The sequence below is a fragment of the Ambystoma mexicanum genome, chromosome 14 (genome assembly GCF_040938575.1).
Source record: "Ambystoma mexicanum isolate Mex_15411 chromosome 14, UKY_AmexF1_1, whole genome shotgun sequence".
Lineage (NCBI taxonomy): Eukaryota > Metazoa > Chordata > Amphibia > Caudata > Ambystomatidae > Ambystoma > Ambystoma mexicanum.
In genome coordinates, this window is record NC_090940.1 from 559,898,793 (window position 1) to 559,923,393 (window position 24,601).

At 44.5% G+C, this 24,601-nt stretch overlaps 1 protein-coding gene across 1 annotated transcript in view; it reads left to right on the forward strand.

The window, feature by feature from the left end:
• The window catches only part of ALKBH1 (alkB homolog 1, histone H2A dioxygenase), a 68,750-nt gene that overhangs the window by 5,740 nt on the left and 38,409 nt on the right, over positions 1–24,601 (forward strand). Inside the window, exon 2 of the mRNA XM_069637916.1 lies at positions 20,466–20,574. Within this exon, the coding sequence (XP_069494017.1) occupies positions 20,466–20,574 (109 nt within the window). The remainder of the gene's footprint in view (positions 1–20,465; positions 20,575–24,601) is intronic.

Genomic DNA, 24,601 nt, shown 5'->3' on the forward strand with positions numbered 1-24,601 from the left:
GCCTTGCAGAAGTTTGAATGAAAACTTAACAGGTTTCTAGACCAGTCAATGGTAGGGTTATGCCGACGCAACCATCCAATGCCTAGAATCAAAGGGAAGTGAGCAGCTCTGATAATGTCAAAGGAAAGGCGTTCAGTATGTTGCATGATACGCATGGTGAGGACTTCGGTAGAATGGGTAATAAGGCCTGAGCTCAAAGGTTCGCCATCAACTCCCTCCACCGATTGGTCCTCGGTCTTGGCTAGCCGAGTCAGTCCTTGACTCTCTGCCCAGTGGGTATCTATAAAATTACCTGCAGCCCCACAATCCCGAAGGGCCTGAGCATGAATTGAGGTCTGGCCGTTCAAAAGAGTGACTGTCATCACCATAAGACGATCATCGTCAGAACACTCCAAAGTGGTGACTGAGAGGGAACAAAGGGACTGGATTCCTTCCCTCGGTAATATGTCCCCAAATTTACCGAGGGTGCTCGTTTCCCGAGCGCCTAGGAGGTACATCAGGACATTCTCGAAGCAGGTGAGTTGAAGATCCACAGTACATGCATAAATTCCCTTCTCGCCTCCTCCTACGTTCTTCTGCCGAGAGAGGAGAACGGGTGATGCCGATCTGCATAGGCTCTTCACGAGAGAGACGAGTAGAGGGAGGTGGTGCAGAAGGAGAAGCAGCTGGGGGCACAGGAAGACCACTCTTAATCTTTCGTCGCTCAGCTCGCCGTTCAGACAGCCGGAAATCGATCCGAAGTGTTGCAGTGATTAGATCGGCGAAAGTTGAGGGGCGTTCGATACGCGCAATTCTTCTCGCAGACCCCTCCGAAAGATGACATACTGGGCTTGTTCTTGCCATCCAGCTTCCGCAGCGATCTGCTTAAATGAGGTGATAAAGGACATTAAATCTGAGTTTCCTTGTCGGATGTCCAACAGATCCTCGGAAGCCAGAAAGGTGCTCTCTGTTCGAAGGAAGGTTTGCTTCATCAAGGTTTTGAAAGCCTCATAATCCTGGAGCACAGGATCAGTTCGATTGACTAAAGGGGTGGCCCAAGTCAAGGCATTGCCAGACATGTGGGTTATCATAAAACCAACCCTGGTATGTCCAGAAGTAAAGGCATGTGGACGAAATGAGAAATGTAAGTGACAAGCATCCAAGAACTCCTTTAGCCTTTTGGGCGTCCCATCAAACTTCCCAGAGACTAACGGTAAGGGAGGCAGATCAGTTGTCGGTAGGTCTCGCTCTGCCATCCTCTGTTGTAGCACAGCGTTTGAGCCCTTTAGATTCTGGACCTCCAGGCCCAAATTTTGGACGGCTGCTACAAGTTCCTGAACCTGCTGCGGAGTGGCCATATCGCATTCGTGGCGTTGCAAACTGTCAGGAGGGTCAGTAGACTCCTCTTCTTCCTGTGATACCCCAGACTCCCCTTCCTCCTCACCTTGAAGTCTCCGGCGTTGAATTAGCGTTGGATTGTCCTTAGTTCGAGTCTTCACCCCTTTTTTTTGAAGATAGGGACGACCAAGGTAGGACGCCACAGTGACACCGTTTTGGGTGATCTGTGGCAACCCTCCTCGGGCGCAGTTATTCGGGGAAAAAGCCAATGGCACAAAAAACCCCGGAAGAGGCTGCAGTAGAAGGAGAGGAATCGGATGAACACGGTCCAGTTATCGAAGTAATTCCAGGAAGAATCGGGTAAGATCCAGATCAAAGAAAGTTCCAGGACAATAAAACAGAAGAGGGCTAGGCGAAACAATCCAAATGGCAGGCAGAGGTCGGTACACGGGAATCAACAGGAGGTAACTCTGGTACCGATTTAGCAGACAAGGGCTGGGCGAGGCAATCCACAAGACAGGCTGAGGTTGACTCCGGGATATCACTGATAGAAAAGAAGGAGGATAAGAGGAGGAACAAGAGTGGAGAAATCCTAACGGGGAGCAGACTAGAAAAGACGGAAAAAGAATAGAAGGAAAAAACTCAAGACGGAAGGGAGGAAGGGTGATTAGATGGGAACGGAACCGACAAGGAGGAGAGGGCAAGAAGGAGGGGAAGAAAAACCTAGATGAATGTTCGGAGCGAAAGAAAGGGAAGAAGAAGTGAAACAAAGAATACGGAAGGGAAATCTGTTGCTACTCAGGAAAAAGACAGCGGCGCAGGAACAGGACGAAAACACTGTACGTTGCAACGCACCTGACCCCGGAAGTGAAAAATAAATCAAGTGGGTGAAAGCACACTTGGTTAAGACATTTTTATGACACCAGTAGCCGTTTTCAGGAATTAAGCCATTAACTCTCAGCAGAGTGTTTGGAATTGGATCTGGCAGGCCAAACTGTGACGTTACTGCTTACATGAACTAGCAAAAAGATATCGCACAAGCTGTGTCCCTCCTCATAGATCATCTTCCTAACTACGCCAATGTATTCGTTTCGGCTGAGCACCGTCTCTATGATATGTGACCTATTGCCAAGTATTTATTTAAGAGTATGGTACTTAAATAAAATATGAAGGCATCACATTTGGAGGAGCGTGGGATGCCGATGAGTATAATGCAAGGAAACGCATCCAGTGCCAGATAGGCTGATGTTCCCGCATCTGTGAGTAATCCACACTTGGACTCGCCTTGTTTTGTGAAACTCGCTACTATCTCAGTCTAGTGTATTTCAATAAAATATTAAACGATGACCAACAGTGGTTACATCTGTGACAGTGAAGTGGTTTAGTTGTTAATTAGGGTAGAGCTGTTATTAAAAGGGAAGAGAACCTCAACTTTCAGCATGACCAATGACTGACATCTATGCAAATACACCATTTATTTATACACAGGGAAGAACAATGCTCTTTTGACGGCAAAATAAGGTACAATAGATAAGATATGAGATTTGATGGGAAGCAGTGAACTGCTTACGATGGTTGGATGTGATATTAACATTTTCAACCTATCGATTTGCCAAAATACTGGTTTGAAAATAAGAGTACGAATATAAGTGTCTTATATTAAAACAATAGCACATGATAAAATATCAGTATTAAAACACCTACTGCTATCCTCCTATATGCTAGAAGTTTGAATATTAAGAATAGTTTCCGTGAACGAAAGGCACATGTAGATTTCATGTACTTCAAAAATGCATTCATCAACTTTCTTCACGTTCCTCGCCGGTGCCTCTAAACAGGAACCTCTTCATTTTCAAAACTCCTGTTGCTCTGAACATTCCACAAATATCAGCCTTGCATTGCTATTTCTGTTTGAATGCATGCATCAACCTTTCTTCACGTTCCTCACCGGTGCATCTAAACAGGAACCACTCTATTTTGAAAACCCTTGTTGCTGAGATCATTCAAAAATCGCAGCTTTGCATTGTTTTTCATCAACTTCCGGCTAAGAGAAAGACCCACGTGGGCACGCTTTAGTGTTTCGTTTTCGACGTACTTCCTAAGTGATAACCTCTGTTAAACGATTGTTAAATGTTCGATTTTTACATTATTGACAGACCTCTGTTAAATTTTTGGTAAGCATTCGATGTTAGCATCAGTAAAATATCAATAGGTTAATAAAGAAAATCAATCTAATTTCATCGACTTTTGATTACACTTTTTCCCCAAGCAACAATTTCACTGGTTACTACTTACGATGGGGTGTGTTTGAGTGACATTCTGAATTCTGACCAGGATGTCGTGGGGAGTAATTGTAACAGTCACTGTGGACAATGCATGGGTGGACTTGCATAGATTAAGGACGATCCTCGTTATGCATTTTTGACTGGAGGTAGGTGCTACGGCCAGCTATGTTAAGGATGTGTCCTTGCTGGAAGAAGTATTAGAGTTGAGGCAGAGAAAGTGAGGGAAACATGTCAGTGTGAAGGCAGATGAGAGTTATGTTAAGAGGATTACTCCGAGGCAAGGAGGTAGGCTTTCAGTTTGGCTTTTAACAAAATGATGTGGACTGTCTCTTGGTTATCCGGGGGAAGGGAATTCCATGCAAGTGGAGTAAGGCAAGATAAGGTGTGGAAGTGTGAGGAAGCAAAGGGATGGCGAGGTGCCAAAAGGGTAATCGAGGAGGCAGAGCGGAAATTACAATGAAGCTTGTAGAGGAGGATCTCTACGGTGGTGGGTTACTGTGGATAGATTTTTGAACAAAGAGGAAGACATCAATCTGGTCCTGATTTGAATCGTCAGCCATCCGGCATGGTGGCGGTAAGAGGAAGTAGGTGTGAAGTGAAGGAGTTCAAAGAGAGGCCTTGTAGTGAAGTTAATGATCTTGTTGAGAGGACAGAAAGAATAGCTGTGGAGACTAAAGAGGATGCTGGGACAGTAGTCCAGTTTAGAGACAACCAGAGTGGTTAATAGATGCCTGTGGTACTGAAAGGAAGGTGGTACCTGATTTTCCTAGGTTGAGGTGAGCCACTGTAGCAGTTTTGGTGATGAAAGTGGAGAAGGTGTGAACGGAGTCAAAGATGACCCCAAGGTTCTAACTGAAGATGAGTAGTGGAGAGTGCCATGTGGGAACTGGATAGGTAGGGAAGGAGATGCAGGTATTTGCCAGGGAAGAAGAGCACAGCGTGCAAAGCCATCCAATATTTAATGACGGAGAGACAGTTGACATTTGGATAGATCAGAGGAGTGTTCAGGAAATGGAATCACTTCACAGCTCCATTAGGCCCCTTATTATGTTTGTGTCATGGAAGTAGCTATCTACAAGTGAAATGTAGTGGAAGCGTAGACTCCAAGGTTGCTAATCATGCGTCAGTTATCCGGGAAATGTCCGTTCTAAATTGGTGAACTTTTCATATCCTTGTATTGTTTTCAGTGCCCAAAGTTGTATGCTCTTCATCGTGATTTTCGATAAAGACTGAGTTTATCGAACGTTATTCTGAACTCCTGTATTTGTAGAACATTTTACTGAAAATGCTGCAATAGCAATATAAAAAGCAGGTAATGTAATGCCCACATTTGATTGAAATGTACAAAACTGCTACTCTACTCTCCTCGAAGAATCAGCAATAATAATAGAGAAAATAAAGTTTGAAAGCGGGAAAGTTGTTGTCTGGAAAGTTATGCTTTAATCATGACCCTTAGACAAGCCTTCAGACCATCATTTTTCAGCCTGCCGTGCCATCACAGAAGGGGTTTGTGGGGGCCATATGCTTATCGGGCTTGGTCCCACTGCAAAAGGTGTAGTGAAGCCTGAACCAGTAGGTCAAAAAACACCAGCAGTGTTTCTGTACATTTTACGGTCAACTGCTTTCACACGAACGCACAAAAACAGCACAACACATTTGTCTTAACACATCATTGAACTTATTCATAATTCAGCACACACGGTTACACTACTATTAAGCTTCCAATAAAAACTGTAGATCATGGAAACCGGATTAATATTTGCTGACCGAGTCACTCTTCCGACAGCGAAACAAAGATTCATGAAAATTCAAAATTGAGCACTCCTAACATAATTATGCAAATGCTCTGAATGTCTTTAACTGATTTGTACAGCACATGGTTCTAAATGAGAGTATTACTCTACATTGTGATATGTTATCGGGTCCCATGGTCTTCTAAATTCACACACAAAAATCAGACCACAATTTCATACCAAACCCTACAAGAAAATCCCACCACCCCTTAAACTTAAAATACATATGATTTTTGTAACATTTCTTAGACTGAAGGTCATAAACTGCAAGTATCTTGCAGTATCAGTGTACCATATTGTTGTTTTGTTTTACTCAAGTTACCAGGTTTTCATTTCAGACTCTGATTTCAAGAGACCCTAAACAATAGCAAATCCGATATGCTCTCTTCTGGTCCTAGGTTTATGCAGGATGTGGGTTATTTGTTTATTTATAAGGTGCCAAAGCCTGCGGGCATCGGGGCGCCATGAACATAGACAGAGAGATGATAGGGACAAAAGGCAACAGGTTATCCGGGGAGGCTGTGTACGTAAACAATAAGGCTTTTAACTGTTTGCAGAATCTTTTACAGTCCTTTTGCTGTCTCAGTCCTGGTGGTAAGGTGTTCCAGAGCTTAGCTGAGGAAACCAGAAGTGACTTCCAAAGACTGTTGGAATGTTTGAAACAAATGTTTCTGACCAGCGATTGTGTTGAGGATCTCAGGGTTCTTGTAGGTACATAGGGTCACATCATGTTTTTGAGATAATTGGGCAAAGTACCATGAAGGCATGACTTGAATTGTATGCAAGCAGCTATCGGCAGCCAATGCATGGCTTGGTGATAGCTGGATAGGTGCTCTTTCCTGGTTTTACTTTTGACAATGCGTACGGCATCATACACATCACCTGAAGCTTTTACAGACACTGTGTGTTCGCCCCTATTAATAGGGCATTGCAGTAATCGAGCCTAGGTAATATTATTGCTCGTGAAATTACCATGAGTAACCCTGAACAGACTTCGATGATCAGATATGTAGATTTTCTCTGTCTGACTTCCTTGGCGACATCTGTTTGCAGCAAGAAGCCTCTTTGTTGAAAAGATTCAACAAGATGCCTTTGCCCCGAGTGTGCCTGGATCTTCAAATTCAAATAAGTGCACAAATACAATTAGAGTTGTAACCACAGTCTCAGTCTCAATCCTCCTAAAAGTAATAAAGCTATGAATCAATGCGCACACTTCAATTGAGATTCACCAGGATTTTAAACGAAGGACATTCTTGAGTGAATGCTCTTTTCTCTCCCAGGGGAGAGGGCCTCGGCACTGACCACCGAGAAAGCTGGAGCCTGTATCTTCCTGTCCAAAGAACTATTAATCGAAATAAAGGTGTGCCTACTTGCAAGATCCAAGACCTTTTGCTGCCAACCTGCACTGGCCATAATACAGCCCTCTCGCAGCTGGAACCTCCAGGGGAAGTGCCTGACAGCCTGTTGGCACTGACCACATGAGGTCAGTAGCGACAACCCCAAGATCCTGTGAACACCAGTTAGATTCCTGCACAGTTACCTCTCTGAATGTTAGCGTTCTTAGTTACCAGGCGCGGCAGCTGGTGAGAAGCAACACTGGCTGCACTGTGATATCATGGCCTAAATCCCTATTGAGAGCCCATGCATCCTGCACCCTCATCTCGGTACTACCTCTACTTTGTAAATGGAACATCACTTATTAGCACTGTGGCCACCAGCGCTAACCGGTGAGTCTGTAGAAAGTGCTGGTTGAGTCTGTCAATGTACACCCATGTACGCTGCTCGCAGGTTCAGTGGTGGCAACCATCTTGGCTGCCCTACACTGCTGGTGCTTTGTCTTCCCCTCCTGCTTGCCCACCAGCCCAAGGTAGCTGCCTGCCAAGCCCTACTGGCAACCAAGGATCCTTCATGTTGGCTCCTCTTGGTCTCTCCGTCATGTCTCCATGGGCTCGGATAAGTGGATCTCTAGCGTATGCATGTGTAGTACATGGAGCCTCTGTATGAAGCTTTGTTGGATCAGTCTCTTGATCGTCCAGTAGGGATTTCACAGAAATACGGTCGATTATTTATTTTTATGCCGCTCTTATTTCAAATTGGCCTCTACCTGGGAGTTAACAGACACCGTATTTTCTCATCGTGGGAACTCTCATTAGCCTCCACCCCAGTCCTGCCTTGTCCACCCCCGCCTGTGTGAACCGGGCTCTATGTTCAATGCCCTTCTTTCCCCCCACTCCATTCCTGTCCACGCTGTTCTCACCTTCCTCTTCTTCTTCCGAGTGTGGCTCTCTGTAGGCAGCATTTCCAGGACAGCAGGGCAGCACAGAAAATGCAATCACGAGACCCCACATGGGTTTGTTTAGGCAATGTCCTTCTATTTTTTTTACATACACTTTTTATGAAGTGACAAGCTTAATAGATTCTGAGCAACCCGTCTAATGGAGAAAGACTAACGCTTTGTAGAAAACTGCTTAGGACGGAGTTTGTCTGCCGTAAATGAATTACTTTTTTATGCAGTCATACATAAGCAGTGCTCCATTTGTGAGATTCCACAGGACGTCTTACTCTCTTCCTTCAGGTTGAATTCAGTTGCATCTCCTTTACGATTTCTTCTTGGCAACAATCGTCCAGTCCATTTTAAGTAAATAAAGCAAAGAGGCTGGATGTCGTGTTCTGCAAGCGTGTGTGGCTCCAGCTGGCAGTTCACAACCCCTGATTACAGTCTCATATCTTACATGTTGATAACTGCCCATGTCCTACACCATTGATCCCCACCACCCACCCCGTGTAATGACCTGGTACAAAATGGGTACCCACTTACCTCATGGGGCACCTTTTCTTTGTGGCTCGGAGCTATGCTGTGGTACACCCACTCACTTGATCGTTGAGCCTTATTCGGCAGGCCTCCTTTTGCCTCTGATACAGCAAGCACGCTGCTGCAACCCCCTCTCGGATGCTCTACTACTTGTTCATTTTTCATGTTAAACATTTCGATTCCCAGATGCAATGTGCGATGGTTTGACTCAAGATGGCAAGGCTTGTACATAATATTACTAACTCAGATGGCACTGGCATGTTCAGCTCTTCCCGCTTCTGATCATGTGAGATCTCAACTCGCTGCTGTTTAAATGATGACCCCTCTTCAATCCTTGTTGACCGTAAAAGCAGAGACTTGAAAATAAGTGGGCAGCAAAACGCAGCACAAGGGCTGACACGTAGATTTGGTTATAGGACAGGTAGAAATATTGAACTTATTGTCCCTTGGAGAAGTAGATAAAAAAAAAAAAATCCACACCCTTGCCCACACAAAGCACCCACAGTGCACCCATCTTGCCGGAACCAACTTCCAATCCCAAGTCAAGTGCCAGTGTACTCCAGTGCAGATTTGTTTATCTGCAATATCCCCTTATTCCTCTATTCATAATTGTTTGGCCCAGAATAGGTGCAGAGGACGAAAAAAAGAATGTTACTATGAGGGTTCATCCCTCTAAAAGATGCGGGCAGTTAGATAACTATCACTTTGAGTTCAGAGAGGTCACTTTCCATAGCCTACAATAGACCGAGAACTTCTGGACCAAGAAGAACTATTGCACTGCCCGTTATGCTGAACTGCCATAGACTATGGCAGTTCAGCATAACGGGCAGTGCAATAGTTCTTCTTGGGATAATGAAGCATTACTACTTTGAATAAAAGTATCCCAGTACTTTCTTATGGCTATTAGCATACACTGCTTGGGGGCAAAACTCTGGAGATGTTAGTGTGTACAAACCTCTTGTAACTTCTAATGTGAATTATCTTTTTGTATGATAAAAGGGAATTTATACTGGCCTAAATAAAAATGCCTGACGGAGCATTCATCTTTATTGACTTCAGTTGTACCTGTATCATGCTCCTTATCACCCACACACTCCTATTACAGATCTTGGGCTTTAATGACTGGACCAGAGCTATCATGCGTTGGCCAAGGAACCTAAAGTAACCCTGGATAACCTCTGAAGATGAAACACCCAGTCTTCTAGGCTGGAGAGAGCACATTCAGTGCTACTTTAAAGATGCAACACTGCTTCTTCTTGGTCAAAACTGAAGAGCAATGAGGAAGGGTCTCAGAGAGAGGATTATACAAGCCGCTGGAGGCAAGGACTGCCCTAACACTAACCTAAGAGCAGAACAACAACAGCTACTAAATAAGTATCACACAGGTAACAAGGCATTTCTTAAACAGGAAAGTAATGCAGAACTTTAAATACAAATGCAGATGAAATGAAGAGCACTAATTAAAATGTCTATTTTCTGGACTTAAACTCCAGGTTCCCAATAGGAACTGTAAGGGTGCAGAGGAAAAGGTCTAACACGGAGGTGACATGATGGTTGTCATAAACTTTTATTTAAGTTGACGGTTGGCAAAATGCCTCCCTGTTCCTAAATGCTAAGGGGGTTTCCCTGCCTCAAAGAAAACGAGTGAACCTGTCAGGTTGTCAAATAAACTGTTAGTCACAGCCGTGTCCAAAAACCCTAATTCCGACCCTAACACTAATAACATGAATTTAAAGGGAAAGGATGTTCTTTTATCAAAAAGTGATGATAAAACTCCTTCATCAAAGGAAAGTTCCAAATGTCAATGGTTCCAAAGACAGGCAGTTCCAATATCCGGGCAATTACTCCTTTCCCCTGAATTCTTGGCTGTTCGACTTCACAAGCTAAGAAGTTGGTTCCTGAGAAACAATATTTACACCGCCAGAGAAGTTGCCCCCCCCTTCCTCTGGCTTTCCCACTCTTTCATATGTAAAAAGCTTCCTGTTGAAACCTGGTTCCCTGTAATTCCTTGGATACGTCTGGTTCACTCTCCTCACAAGTACTATCCAGGGGAATGTAACAGTTTCTAAGAGTGTCTTTCTCTTCGGTCCCAGACCCTGTAGTATAAATAAAGTTTCCTTTATTCTTGGACTCTAATATGGGTGCGGGTCCACACTCTCCGTGCTGTTGGCAACCATCTTGATTTACTCTCCTGCCAAGCATGAATTTCTTTAGTCTTTCCTTCTTTCTTTCAGGGTCCAACGCCCTCTTATTCTCTCTTTTAAATATGGGTGTGAGTCCCAGACTCACAGTACAGTTTTTTGATAGCCAGGTTTTCTCTCGTTGCTGATTCTCTCACAGTTAGGATATCTGACCCTCTATTTGTTGGTATTTCTCTGAGGGGGTAGCCCGCAGTTTTATCTGTCCTTCAGGCTTCCCAACCCCCTCATTCAGTTCTCCCTCTGCTTCTCCTCGCTTTCCCGGACCTCCTGTCCCTTAATTATTTATTTATCAAGCGCAGAAAGCCCGTAGCCGTCGGGGCTCCACAAAAACACTAGAGGCATTGCAAAAACAGGACATCACAATAGTCCGGTCACAGCAAACAAGGGCAACTATGTGAAAATGTGGGTTTTCAAAGGTTTTCTGAAGGACGGCAGATTGGAACGGAAAAAACCCAAAGTTGAACAGATAGAACAGGGAATGATCTTCCCAAACCGTTGCTCTTTCTTGCTCTAGGAACTGCCAGCAGCTCATTGGTGCCAGATTGGAGGAGCCTCAACGGGGTATATGGTGTTCAAATATTTTGGGGCATTTCCAAAGACACATTTGTGAGTCAAGGTGATTATTTTGAAACGTATCCTTGCTGAGACAGGAAGGCAATGCAGCTCCTTACGAGCACTGGATATGTGGTCTCTTTTTGATAAATCCCAAAAACGAACATCGTTTTGTATGATCTGCAATGAGTCAATGCAGTGGGACGAAGCCCCTTGCAGTAACGTGTTGCCGCAGTCAAGACGCAGTAGTATAACTGCCCTAGCGAAGGTGGCCCGGTTTCTTTGCGACAGAAATGATTTGCTGTGTCTCAGTACTTTGAGGTGGTAACGTGTGCCGTGGATAATCCCATCGACATGAACCGCAGAGTTCACATCTGCGTTCATGTATACACAGAGGGTTTACACTTTGTTCCGAATGGGTATGGCGTGATTGTCAACGATCATGCAGGAGTACGCAAGAGTTTACTTCTGGCATGCGTTGAGCCAAATATCAACAGTTTGGTTTTGGAGGGATTTAAATGCATGGAGTTTAAGTACATCCAGTCATTGATAATACCATACATGTATTTTAGCCGTGCTAGATCTTGATCATAGTTACCACTCACCTCAAAGATGAGCTGAGTGTCATCTGCATAGTTCAGTGATGTCAGCAGGTCGCATAAAGGTCTAATGAATAAGTTAAACAGCCCTGGGGACAAACAAGCCCCCTGGGGGACTCCTTTCCACAACACACTCGCAAATTCCTGTTACCAAGAAAGGAAGATATCCAGTTAATGGCACTCTCAGAACAATGACCTGGGAGACTCGGCTGACTGAGGAGGCAGGAATGATCTAACAAGTCGAAAGTGGTTGACAGATCCAACAGTATCAGAAGGCCTGCCTTGCCCTTTTCTACGATACTCAACATCTTGGTCTTGAGGTCCACCAAGGCTGGCTCCATCCTGTGTGCAGGCCGGAAACCTGATTGATATGGATGTAGAGTATTTTTTGATTCCAGGTGGTTTTGGAACTGGTTGGTGGCAACTTTATCGATCGCTTTAAGCAAAAAGAGTGTTGGTAATGGGCTGTAGCTTGCTAGGGTGACTGAGTTCTTAGCTGGGTTTCTTCGGCAAGGGCGAGACAATGACATGCTTAAGGCAGTCTGGTATAGTGGCGTCTCTAAATGAAGAGTCGACAAATCGGTCTAGAAAGGGTGCGAAGTTGCCCGGATTTTTCGTTAGAAATTTTGCAGGCAGAATTTCTCCTGTGCGAGAGTCTGGGACCTATAGATCTGAAGGTGTTAAGAATGTCTGTTACGGATGTGAGAGAAAAAGAAAATATGCACTTGCGTTGGGTATAGGATGAAGAGGCCGCAATCTTGAAGCAAGCTAATGAGATTTTGTTTGCAAATGCTTGTTGGACTTTGCTACAATCTTCGTTAGAAGGAACACGTTTCTGAGGTTGCACCATCGGTTTCTCTAAGCAGCAATAGATTTGAAATAACTGCGTACATTGATTATTAGCAGTCTCAATTTCTTTGTTAAAGAAGTCTTTTTTCGTGCTGCAAATTTGGCGATTGTAAATAACAAAAATGTGTTTCCAAGCAACTTTATTCTCCCTGGATGGGTTTTTGACCCAAGCCCTTTCAAGTCTTCTCTTTTCTTGTTTGGTTTGAGACAGCATGGGGTGAACCACAGTTGTGTGCCTGGGTTATGCCTCATTGTTTTCATTTAAGGGGGGTGACCTCGTCCAGGAGTTAGGTGAATTGTGAGTTGTAAATGTTCCCTAGCTCTTCCGGCGAGTCTGAATCCTGGGTAAGCTCCATGATTTACTTAAGTTAACCATTCCTGCCAGCCTGCATATCTTTGCCTTTGGTTCGTGCCTTCTGAGCAGCGGGACTCCCTCGAGGCTTCAGTAATGTTCGGGTTCTTTCTGCCTAGTGGCGCTCTGCGTCTCTCTTGCATCTTCCTCTTGGCTTGCTGTGGCGGTACCGTGGGATGCCCCGTGGAATGCCTCGGAAGCGAGACTCCTAGTTACCACGTCTTGGGCTACGGTCCCACTCTCTTCCTGCTCAGTGCACAGTGTCTCTGCACCTCACTTCACTTTCTGCTCCTCGCTTCACGGTTGCCGGGTCAGCTTCCCTGACAGCACTTCTCCATAGGATCTCTGTCCCTTTGGTTTCCCTCATCCATTTTTCTATCTCGTTGTGCCAATAGGATACAAGGAGGTATAGGCCGCTCACCATGGTTTAGCGGAGTGATATTCCTTCTCCTTATCTTCTTCATAGTAACAGTGTTAAAGGTATTTTCCTGATGCTTCCTCAGCTGTACTGACCTCACAATAAAACAAGTTGGTATTGTTTGGCAATATATCTGAGGGTCTGATTCTGTCAGATAAGGAGAGGGTGGCCAATATGATGTGTGTACTCTAGGGATAGCCATGCCTGATTCCATAAGGGGCTTCCTCTGCCATGTAATCCACCCCCTGTGCACCACCTCCACGGGCACTATTGTACTGTGGCTGCACCGTGCTGGCCCCATGGGAAAGGTCTTCCCCCTAGTAAGATTTGTCACAGAACCCAGAAAAAATGTCAATGTCAATCAGGAACAACCCTGAACATCAATGTCTGTTATTGGTTTGGGAATTTCCCTCCACGAGCAAAGGCATCTTTAGAAACTCTGATACACATTGTTTCTAGGCTGTTTAAAACATTACATTTGGTATACAGTGTGTGGCATTACAATGATTTATTTTTTACTTTAAATTGAAATCGATCCTGTTTTTGTATTTACTGATATTTTCTTTTCTCCGAGAATCCCCATGACACACCGATAATGATAAAAATAAAGAAATATGTAACGTTTCAACCTTCAGGAGCTTCATCATATGCAGAGGAATTCTTACATTTGCCTTTTTTACATCACCATAATTGGTGTCTCAAACTGTCTCAAACTTTTCTTCCCCTGACACACTTTTCTTGATAAAGGTGATCCCTAAATGTCCATCATGAAGTGATGCCATCTCTTCTTCAGCCACTCTGATAGAATCAATTTTCCCTCTTTAAAAACCAACGTTTCCTCACACCCAGTTTGAATTTTGCCTGTTCTACTTTAAGCCTTTCAAAAACCTTATAGAGGTCAACGTCCTCTGTTACACTGTTTTACCCTATACTACACTTCCCCCCCGCCTCCCATTACTAATTCATTTCGCACAGGAGCCACAATACACTCGCAACCCTTTTCATGTTTTACTCTATTCCTCTTGAAGGGGAAGTCTTGTCAAATAATGAGCTACATTGCCCTTCACACCCTAGACGATCCCCTACCAAGAATTAATATTTTTGGAGAATAGTGGCAACTATCGACAAACTCGCAGAAAATGTAACTACCACATGAGGCTCCCTGGAAACCAATGATTTATGATCGGACCTCAGTGTAAATGTGATTCTCCATGAGAACAAGAATTGTACATATAGAGGTCAAAAACTCAAGTTCAAGCTAAAGCAAAGCATTACATCACTGCCCCTGTAACTTCTCCCGTCACACAGCACACCCTTGATTAGTCACTATGAGTCAGTTGTGTGAGACAGGCATGGTATCGCGAGACGACACAGACCAGTGAAACACTGTTTGAAAACCTTTTATTCTCGATGGTCAGGGTGGTGTAACGCCTAACTTGCTTTAACTATAAGATGGGAATGCTTGGTAACGGAAAGAAAACTAAGGGATGTCTAAAGCCCAAAACAAAATACTGTCCGTGTCAAAACCTATGCTTGTCTTCACTTCTACAGAAAAATAGGCTGAATGGGATTTGGCCAACCCAATAGTTTTCAAAATAAAGTTAATATGGCAATGCAGCCTTTCTGCAGCTCTCTTTTTTTTCCCCAAGTTTAAGGTACTCAGGATTATATAGTTCCACAAGTCTCTCAGGTTTCACTTGATAAAGAAAAGTTCACTTGGTAAAAGAAGTTCACTGTACCTTCTCCTGCTAAGTTCTTTAGGCTTCTCTGTGTCTCTTCTCTGTGAACCCAGAAGCCCTCTAGTTCACACTTCTTAATTGGTCTCTTAGGCTTCCCTCACCCAGGCTTAGACCCTTGTGGTTACGTCTGTTCAACTGGTTTAATTGTATTTCTTTTAACACAAAAAGTTAAACTCGCAAAAGTTCCACTTGTTAACATCACAGTTCACTTGGCTTCTTTTGGGACTCCCTTCCCCATTCTGAACCAAGTCCTTTTAGCTTTTCCTTTATTAGATCATGCAGCTCCTTGCTTTCAATTGGGCTCCTCTGGTCGTGGCGCAGTTGTCAGACCGCATGGTCCACCCATTACAGGTCACGGAACTAGGTGCCCTATCGTTAATGGAGTTCTCTTTTCCTTATACCGGGGTCTCTGCGGCCAACCTGTATCAATCTCCTGCCTGGTGGCCACTTGGATGCTTTTTCAACGCTCTTGGTTTATTTTAAAGTCTCTTTCCCTTTACTTTAGGGAATTTGTCTCCCAGCACGCAGCTCCCCAGTTTTGGCTCTCTTCTTTCACTTTTTGACCTCAGAGTCACATGCGTACCAGGTTTTTCTTCCTTTCAGAAACTCACCGGTCAGCGCAACAGTTCCCATTGTCTGCTTCTCTCAGCGTGGAGGTCAGGGTCTTTCCTCCTGCCCCTGCGAAATCACTGGGGCCTGGATCCCGCCCAGGGAAACAAGCACTTTGCTTCAAGCTGCCAACAGGATTCAGCCTGCTCTCTAGGCTTCAGAACCGGCATCTTGAAGACACGGCTTCCTTGCCACGCTCTGACCCTCACCAAACAGGGTAGCTCTTCAGCATTCCGTTCTCCACAGGTACTTCTGGGCTTCTCTGCTGCGTCTTGGCATGTCGCTCCCACGGCTCTTTCTCTGGCATAAACTGACTTGGGAATGAGAAGCCTCCCTTCTGCTCTCTGCACTGTTCAATGCCCCACCTTTTATACAGCCGATCCCTGCCAAGCAGTTTCAGGTGTGAGTCCTTGGCCTCCCTTGCCGGACTCCTGTTAGGCCAATTGATAGGACATGTCTGACCCTTAGGTCCCCTTCTCTATTGAACATTACTCCAGGACTGACCAGGAGAGTGCAGGTGTGTATAAAATTGCCTGACCTAATTAAAGGGACAGCCTAGTGGTGGAGTGTAGTAGGCCTATCCTTTCATCTTCCTCCTCACAGTACCTTTCCCATAGGTAATCTTTCTACCTCTCGGTCACCTCTTCTTTGCCCCCCCCCCCCCACCATTACATGTTGGAAATGGGGAGGAGGGAACGGGATGAGATTGAAAATACCCCATAAAGAATGAGGGAGAGTGCGATGATATATAACTGGGAAAGGGGGAATACCGTGTCTCTGTGCCAATAGATGTTACATGTGGAAAAATGAGGGAAGATGTTTTACCGCCACCCAGAGGTTGTGGGAGGGGTAAGGGTAGATTGGTTGTTAGTAGAACAAAGGGGATGCCATATTTCACCCGTGGGTACCCCACTCCTAATCCCCAAGGACCCTCCACCCAGGTGCTCCTCCCTCGCTGTCCACCCCCAGGTTCTGGATCCAACAATGATGGCCATCCCCTGGCCACTGGAGAAGAGGATCCAGGAGGAATAGGAGTGAGAATACCCGACACCTGTGGACTAAAAGACTATTGCACATTGTGGCAACGTAAAATTGCGTCCGCAGTGTCAGCAATTTAAAAAAAGATGGTAATTTGGCTTCTATTCTTTTATTTGGAACACGTTAGTGAATACTGTTGTGGTTAAGAGTACTTGGCTGTGCATTTATTTGCAACTGGAGGGTATTTTTGTTTGACCAAAGTATGTGGTGGTCAAACTCTTGGCCAACCAAAATCTAGCGATGGCTGTTAAGACAGATTTCTAGAATCTGGCCTGGTGGACAGATTTTAGGAGGCCACCGTAGTTATATCGAACAGAGGAACTCTGAGTGGTTAGCCAAACCCAACCAAAGTAAGCGTGGAGAGTGGTCAAGGATTAGTCTCGGGAGAGTCAAGGGTCCACAATAAGCCCACATAGTAAAGTGCACAATATTTCAATTTAGACAGTTAAGTACACAAATATTCTATGTATTATAGGCCAAAATCGTATACTAGAAAATGCAACGAGCAGGTAGTTATTTGACACAATACTTAATTATCAAACATATATACAGTCACCTTTTAGGTTTTTAGGAGTGCATACAATACCATAGACAACTAATGGAAGGAAAGTAGTGATGTAGTAGAATGAAACTAGTTCACAAGAACTTAACTTGCCCTAACTTTCAATACCCATGATGTATGGGGCCTTGTGCCCAAAAGTCACAAAACCTCTTCTTAGGAGAGGGGACACATGTAGGAAGAGTTCTTGTGGTCGTGAAAATGTTCCAGAAGATTTGAAACAAGTCACAGGTATGTATCTTTCAGATACAAGCTTTGGGTTGAAGCACTGCTGAGGGCCTTCGCAGATCAGGTAGACCTGCTGGGCTTCACCGGGCCAAACACAGGAAGAGATGCCAGGCCTCTTCCGGCGTCGTCCACGGATCTTCAGTCAGCTGCACTTCTACAGAAGGATACTTGGCTACAACGCTGATCTGCAGGCGTCCTCTTCTTATCCTAAAACCTGTCTGGAAGCAAGTCCAAGTGCATCAATTGTAAGGATCTGCACCGTTCAAACAGCCAGCTGTGGTCCAATCTGGGACCACTGTGGGCTTCGCTCATGCCACACACCCAGGCTCTGTGGCACGGGACCAGACTGTCCCACCCATTTCCTGGGCCACACGCACGCCTTTTGGGGCAGGTGCATGATCTTATATGGGAATTCCAGATCTGAGAAGGCTGTAAGAAGCCCAAACCACAATATGGCCGAAGGACAAGCGAAAAACGTTGTGGCATGGCCATTTTAGGGCATTAGCCACATTTAGTAGCCAGACCAGGTAAACGCAAATGTGCACACAAAAAATAATGCAAAAATTGTCAAAGGGTATCTGCTGTCTTTAGGCAGATATAAAAATAACCAAAAATCCCAAGTGTAAAAGACAAAGACCACAGTCTCGCCACTGCACTGGATTGTAAGATGCTGTGTACACTGTTAAAAAGGTAAAAAGATAAAAGGGAAACCTAGTTTCCCAGTACTGATAGTCTGAAGGACCGATCAGTTTTCCTATAACAAAAAGTGCAAACGGCCAGTGGAGTGAAGCTGGAGGCTTCACTTCCTTGTAGAAAGTCGGGACAGGTTAAAAAACAAAAGCAAAACGTTTGGTGGTCTATAGAATATGGAGGGAAAGCTGCCTAACAGCCGTTCAGCTCAATACAGAGAAGTGATTCTATTCTTGGTATTGGAGAAATGTTTATTAATATGTCAGAACTTCACACGCCCACTGATATGCTTTTGGTTTTTATTTGTAATATGATTTAAGATTGCCTGCCTCACACGCAAACATCTCAATGGCCAATGTCTGAGGGGTCACAGTTCAAGCATGCACTGATTCCTGGGCCTCAGTTGGTTGGTACTTTTTTTGTGTGTCCAGTTCTCTTAACTAGACACAACCTCTATATTGATTTTAAGTTTGATAAATAACATAATGAAGTTATCTTTTCTTACTATGTCCTCTTCCCTTGTAGACCTGTGTATGGAGATGGTTAGCCTGTTTTCAATCATTATGGACATTTTTTTTCACAATTCTTCACTTCCTCCTAAATGCATTTTCCAAACTCGGCATTTGCGGCAACGTGAGCTGCTCAGAGTGCCCTCGGATTGCACTAACATGACTACTTTTCCAGATTTCTCTTAGACCTGTCAAAACTATTAAGCTAAGTCAAAGAGATCAGTGCCTATCAACGAGTCGAAAATCAACACCCTTACCATCTCTGTAAGAAGTGGACAAGCAACGTTTATTCTGGCCAACTTGTAAGTTTTGGGACATGGCAGTGTCCTCTGCCTCTGACCAGGCCAACCCAGCCCGTCCTCAGTCCGCTCACCTTTGTAACTTCCCCAAGCTCGACATCTTACTATGCCATGTAATTTCTGTTCTGTTTTTCCTGTGTCTGCTAAAACAAAAGGCTCTTTCATGTTCGACTTTAGTCTGCTTTCAGTTTCCATAAGTCACAAGGCTATCTACCTCTGGTTTATTTCATCGCTGCTGGCAATCTCCGGTTACTTTGTCCTTGGGTGAGGGAGACTTTGGTCCACCGCCCCATTACGCACTTCTGCCACCAGGGATAGCGCCATTGTTTGGTCCAGTCATAGCTGAACCTATTCAAAGATCGCTGTCAGATGGCCTTCACCAAGTGCACTTGGTTGTCACAGAAGTATTGATCCTGGCATTTTCGTGCCAGTGCTTACACTGTGTATGTCCCAAACTTAAACTAGCCAACAGGATTTAAGCTTATCCTAACCCTCGTAAATGTCAGCTGTTAAAAAAAGATTCAGTACATTGGGCTCAACCTGCAACACATTTATCTTGTTCAAGAATAATAAGGAAAATAATGGCCTCCTATTCCAGCCACCCTGCCCCATAACGTGTTTATTTACACTCCGGAAGGATTGCGTCATAGTACCAAGTTGTCACAGCCCTGGGGCCACCCTACGCTGACAGACTTAAGATAAGACTCTTCAAAACCTATTTTATGTTGAGTTCTTTATAACTATTTTCTTGAGTCTTGGATAACGCGTGACCCATTGGAACGTTACATAGTGTTCAGGTCTGCACTGCTACTCTAATTCGGACCTTTATCAAACTATTAGATCACAGCTACTGCCGATAAGTATATAAAAGCCTTGACTGGGCTACTGTGTTGTGATTGGCCATGTATCTGTAGCCCAACGGGCTGCTAGTATGTTGGGTAATTTTTGGGTTGGCAGATTTGCATGAAGCTTGTAGGCTGCACAGTTCAAACCCGATCATCTAGGTATTCCGGCTACTCTACCAGAATGGTATCCGGTAATAAAAGTGCGGCAAAAATGCTGTTGTTTGACCTGGTAAAGGTGTACCCCATTATACCATTTAAGGTGAGCGGGGGTGTCCCCTTCTCCCCTTAAATGGTGGGGCTGTGGCGGTGTCCCCCGCATCCTTTACATGATTTTGGTGGCAAAACCACAGCATTTTTGCCGCGATAATTTGTATTCACGGCCATTTTTGCCTCGATTTTAAGACATGGAACCACCAGCAGAAGCGCCACAGTCTAATATTTAAAAGAAAACCCAGATGTAGGAGTATTAGGTAAGCAAATGTAAATCTGGAGTCCATAAATTGGCCGATTGGATGGTGCCTTTCATTCTTGTGGGACATGCAATTATTTATCTATAGGCTTCTTTTTGTATTCTATTTATTGGCCACTCTAATCGTCATTTTCTCCGTTTTGTCTTAGACAAAAACCCTTATGTCGACTTTTATTTTGACGTTCCATAAGGGTTGTTTGGTGGGTGTAAAACACGACTGCGTACATCTTTCTTGGGCTACGGGGATGGACTGGAGATACTCTTTGAGGACGGCCTTCTGAAACAATTCTTTACCCTCTTAGGTGCTGAACGCTGAGCTGAGTGTGTCCGCTGTAAGCAGCCAGGATGCCCGGAAAGCTGGTCTGCAGCCAGTCCGTGAGTGGAAAGCTTATGGACTTGAAGGATACCCAGGTAAAAAAAGGAAATGGCTTGTAAGTGGACCCTGAAATACTCTTTCCCTAGTATTGTTGTGTTGGCGATTTCTGACTTTGAACCAATATCAAGAATTAGCCATTGAGGAATTTCTGTAAACTCAGTGGGAGAGGTGCTCATGAAACTATTTGGGACCGCTTCCTTTAAGCACTAAATGAAAGGGGCTGACCACTTGTGCATTTTTCAGGTGTGCTCTTTATCCCAGGTTGTGAACTGTTCTTGCACATTGCACAGACGGATCAGAGTCACTGCATCTTTGCGGTGAAAGGCATTGTAGCCCAGGATTACCTGTGTTTCCTTGACTTTCACTGCGTGGATGTGGTGAGACACACGGGTTGTCTGATGCCAAGATGAACATGATTGCCTATCTTTGCGCCAATCAATTTAACACACTGCAGCTGCTTTTTCTCATCCCAGGACGAGCTGGCCCAGGCTGCTGGTGCATATATGCAAGGTTCAGAATACCCATTTAACGGTTTGTAGAATCCCTGGAAGTACTGGGAAACTTGGTCATTAGTTGCCGTGTGGGGTTGCTAAACCCTGCAGAGGAATCCTTTCCATCCTCCATAGAATGAGGTAGACTCAAGTTGTTCGCTGTCGATGTGCACATGATGGCCTGTCAATTCGCCATTTATTTTAGCGTACTCCTTCTGCTTTAGCACAGGAAAAGTAGTTCCAGTTTGCAGAAATACATCCTGCATGCAGGGTTCAGAATACAGATTCCAGTTTACTGGAGTGTACGTGAAACCCAGTTAGTAGTTACCTTGTGGGGTTCCTTCGCTCTGCAGGGAATCCTTGCTATCATCACTCAAATTAGGCACACGTGGGAAAAGGTATGGGCAAAAATGTTTCTTCTACCACTGCCCCATCAAGAACGAGGGCATGAATGCTTTTTCAAAATGTTATAGAATTTGTTTTCAAAACATAGCATTATGGATATCATATGTCACAGATGGCACAGGAAAACGTCTGTGTCTTAAGAATGTTTCGAAGGGTTTTATTACAAACGTTGTGGGTCCTAGGGCCGTCCCCCTCTATCGCTCTTGTCTTGCACACCCTCTTCCCTATCCCTAGTGTCCTTATCCCAGGGTTAGTGTTGTAGAGATATATTTATTTTGACATGTTTAAATTCCAGATTCTTATTAGTGCAGCAGAACTCAATTTCTGCCCCCTGTTTACAGTCCCACTTCACAATTCCGGGCAAGAAAAACAGAATGTAAAAATCCAAAATGTATTTACAGAATGAACTGCCAATTTAAACAAAGAATCTTCTTCAGCTTTATACCATGGAGGGTAGTCTAATGTTATGTATTCATTGATAAGGAATCGGCCATGCAAATGCTCCCTGCCTGTAAGAATCTTGCTACTGACTCCCGCAAGCATTCAAAGCAACTTCATATAAATGATAAAGGATACTAGGCATTCTTTACCCCTCAATCACCTCTGTCTAAGCAACACAATATATTTCAATGATAACCATGCCGCTTTTTGGCAATTTTATACATTTCTTGATTATAATCATTTCCAGACACTTGCTTTTCTCCAGTATCAAGTATGATACCAGAGAAAAGGTACGTAAATCAATTCAATTTATCACAATATATATATGTTACCTTGCTCCCTGTGTGAGTTAGTCAGTGTATTGGCTATCTGCAGGTCCTTTAATGTAGACCATGCCAGCTTGCATTTGGCTCCTGCGGGCTTGAATTAGAGAAATAATCTTCTCAGAATAAAGCGCTCTTCTCTGAACATGTGTGTGCTCATTCTTTTGAGAATGTTTGTGCAGCTTTCTCTGAGCATGTGTAGATACGTGTGTGCGTGTCTCGCTTTAAATGCATGTGTAGGCAACTTTAAATGTGCATGTATGTGTGCGCACATTGCTCTCAATCTATTCATATTGAGTTTTTCGTCAGTTCAACGAGTTTGAGGAAGATTACATCTGTAACCCAATCAAAATGTATACTTTTACAATATCCTTTACTGTCACATTATTTGTACAATTCAACATAAAGGACTGCAGGGGTTTAACACTTTGCTCTGGTTTCTAACAATAGAATAAAATCCCTGTGCTCATTTTGTTTTTTTCACAAATCTATAATTTATGGCTAGACTCACAGTGGGTGCAAATTTGCAAGAGATTGCGATATGCGATAGTGGGTCAACTACACTGACCGTGTGCAAAGGATTCAGTTTAGTGGTGCTTAAGGTTACAAAGACTTCTACATTTAAGTGCACCAAAATCCATTGAGCTTTAATGAAATAAAATGTGAATTTTAAATGCTTTTTCAGTGGGGCTTTCTACATTATTTCAGTTGCAATGAAACATATGCTTAATGCAATCACTGAAATTATAAACAGTATGCTGTACATGTGCAGTTTATATTCCCTGTACATGTGATCCTAGATGGCGCATATAGCTGCACTCCAAAGTTCTGGGCCTTGTCTTGTCCACATGTGGCATGTTTCTTATTTGCTTCTTAGCCTTCCTTTCAGCAAAGATAAGCCAGTCTTTAAAACAAAAGCATTGCAAATGTTCTTAAGCGTGCATATTTAGTTACATCTCACATGTTACCTGAGGCATCCTTTTGTCATAAAAGCGAGGCAGACATTTCTAATCAATGATACCATTTGTAACTGGTGCCTTTCCCGTTCTTTCCGGAGGCCTTGCTCATTTCACTTTATTTTTGTCCATTATCCTTTGCTGCATCACCCCTTACAGTGATACCGATTGTGCACCCTTTGTATGCTAAATAATAAGACTTGGCTGTGGTGATGACCTAAGGCCTGTGCCAATATCTGTCTAAGACTCCTCCCGGGACCTCTTACATCTCCCTGTGCTAGCCCTCCTTAGTGTTCTAATGGGGTTTTGGGAAGAATACCTTGCACTTACACTGTTTTCTTCGCCAAATCAGTCTCATCTACTTGCACCTAACTCTTCCAATTCTACCTACCTCCAATTAGGTCTGTACCTGATCCTTCTGTGTTTTCCGCTCTACGGGCATGTATATCTCAGAGTGGGCTGGCTGCCTGGGCCATCTGACTGTGAAATATGCAGTTCAAAGTTTGTTTTCCAGGTCGTATTCCTGGGGCATGTCCAGTCACCGCCTCCCCTATTATGTCCATTGCAGCCGCAACTTTTGAAACAGATTGCCTATGTGCCGCAAGTATGTAGTCCTCTCATTGGGCACCGGTCCATCCAATTACTTAGGCTGCAGTGAGCTGGATGGTGAAGCCGGCCAGTTCGAAAGGCCAGTGTGAAAGGCCAAGCAAACCTAATGTCTCTGCTGTCTCTGCCGGATCCGCTGCCGAGCCGGTTTGCCTGCATTAACCTGCACGGAAGGTAAGCACCATGACCCACCCAATATGAATGCTCTCACTGGGCTACACCTAGGGCAGGAGCCTAGGGCAGGAGTGCCCTTCGCCCATGCCCTCTCCCAACTTGACCTTTCATTGCTGTACCAAATGGTGATCTATGCTCCAGATTCCTGACTGGCTGCATTGGGCACCTGCTGTGCCAATCCCAAACCTTGGCCCCACTTAGTAATCGTATCATGGACCCAGCTGTCCCACATAATCTACACGAGACCATGCACTCCCAAGATGGCCACGGCAGTATCACTGCACCCCCTTGCACCCTGGATGCATCCAGTGGGCCAACATTGCGGTATCCTGTTTGGCTCAGACGGCCTCTTATGCTGCTACCCCCCGGAGAGCCTGCAGGCGACACCGGGCCCCCTCTAAAGACCCACATTTAAGGCCTTTGGCACGCCCTGTCTGGCGACTGGATGCCAGCCGCCAACCGCTCCTGCAGACCAACCTACTCTCCGGATTCGTTTTGGTGAGGATTAGCATGTCAAATAATCTGCCTATTATGCCATGTGCTTATCCCACTCTCCCACTTCCTACCCAATGCGCTTCTTGTGCATAATCTTATGACTTCGAAACCTGATGCCCCCTTACCTACTTCCAAGGAACGGGTTTATCAGACCCCCCCCTTTCTCTCGGC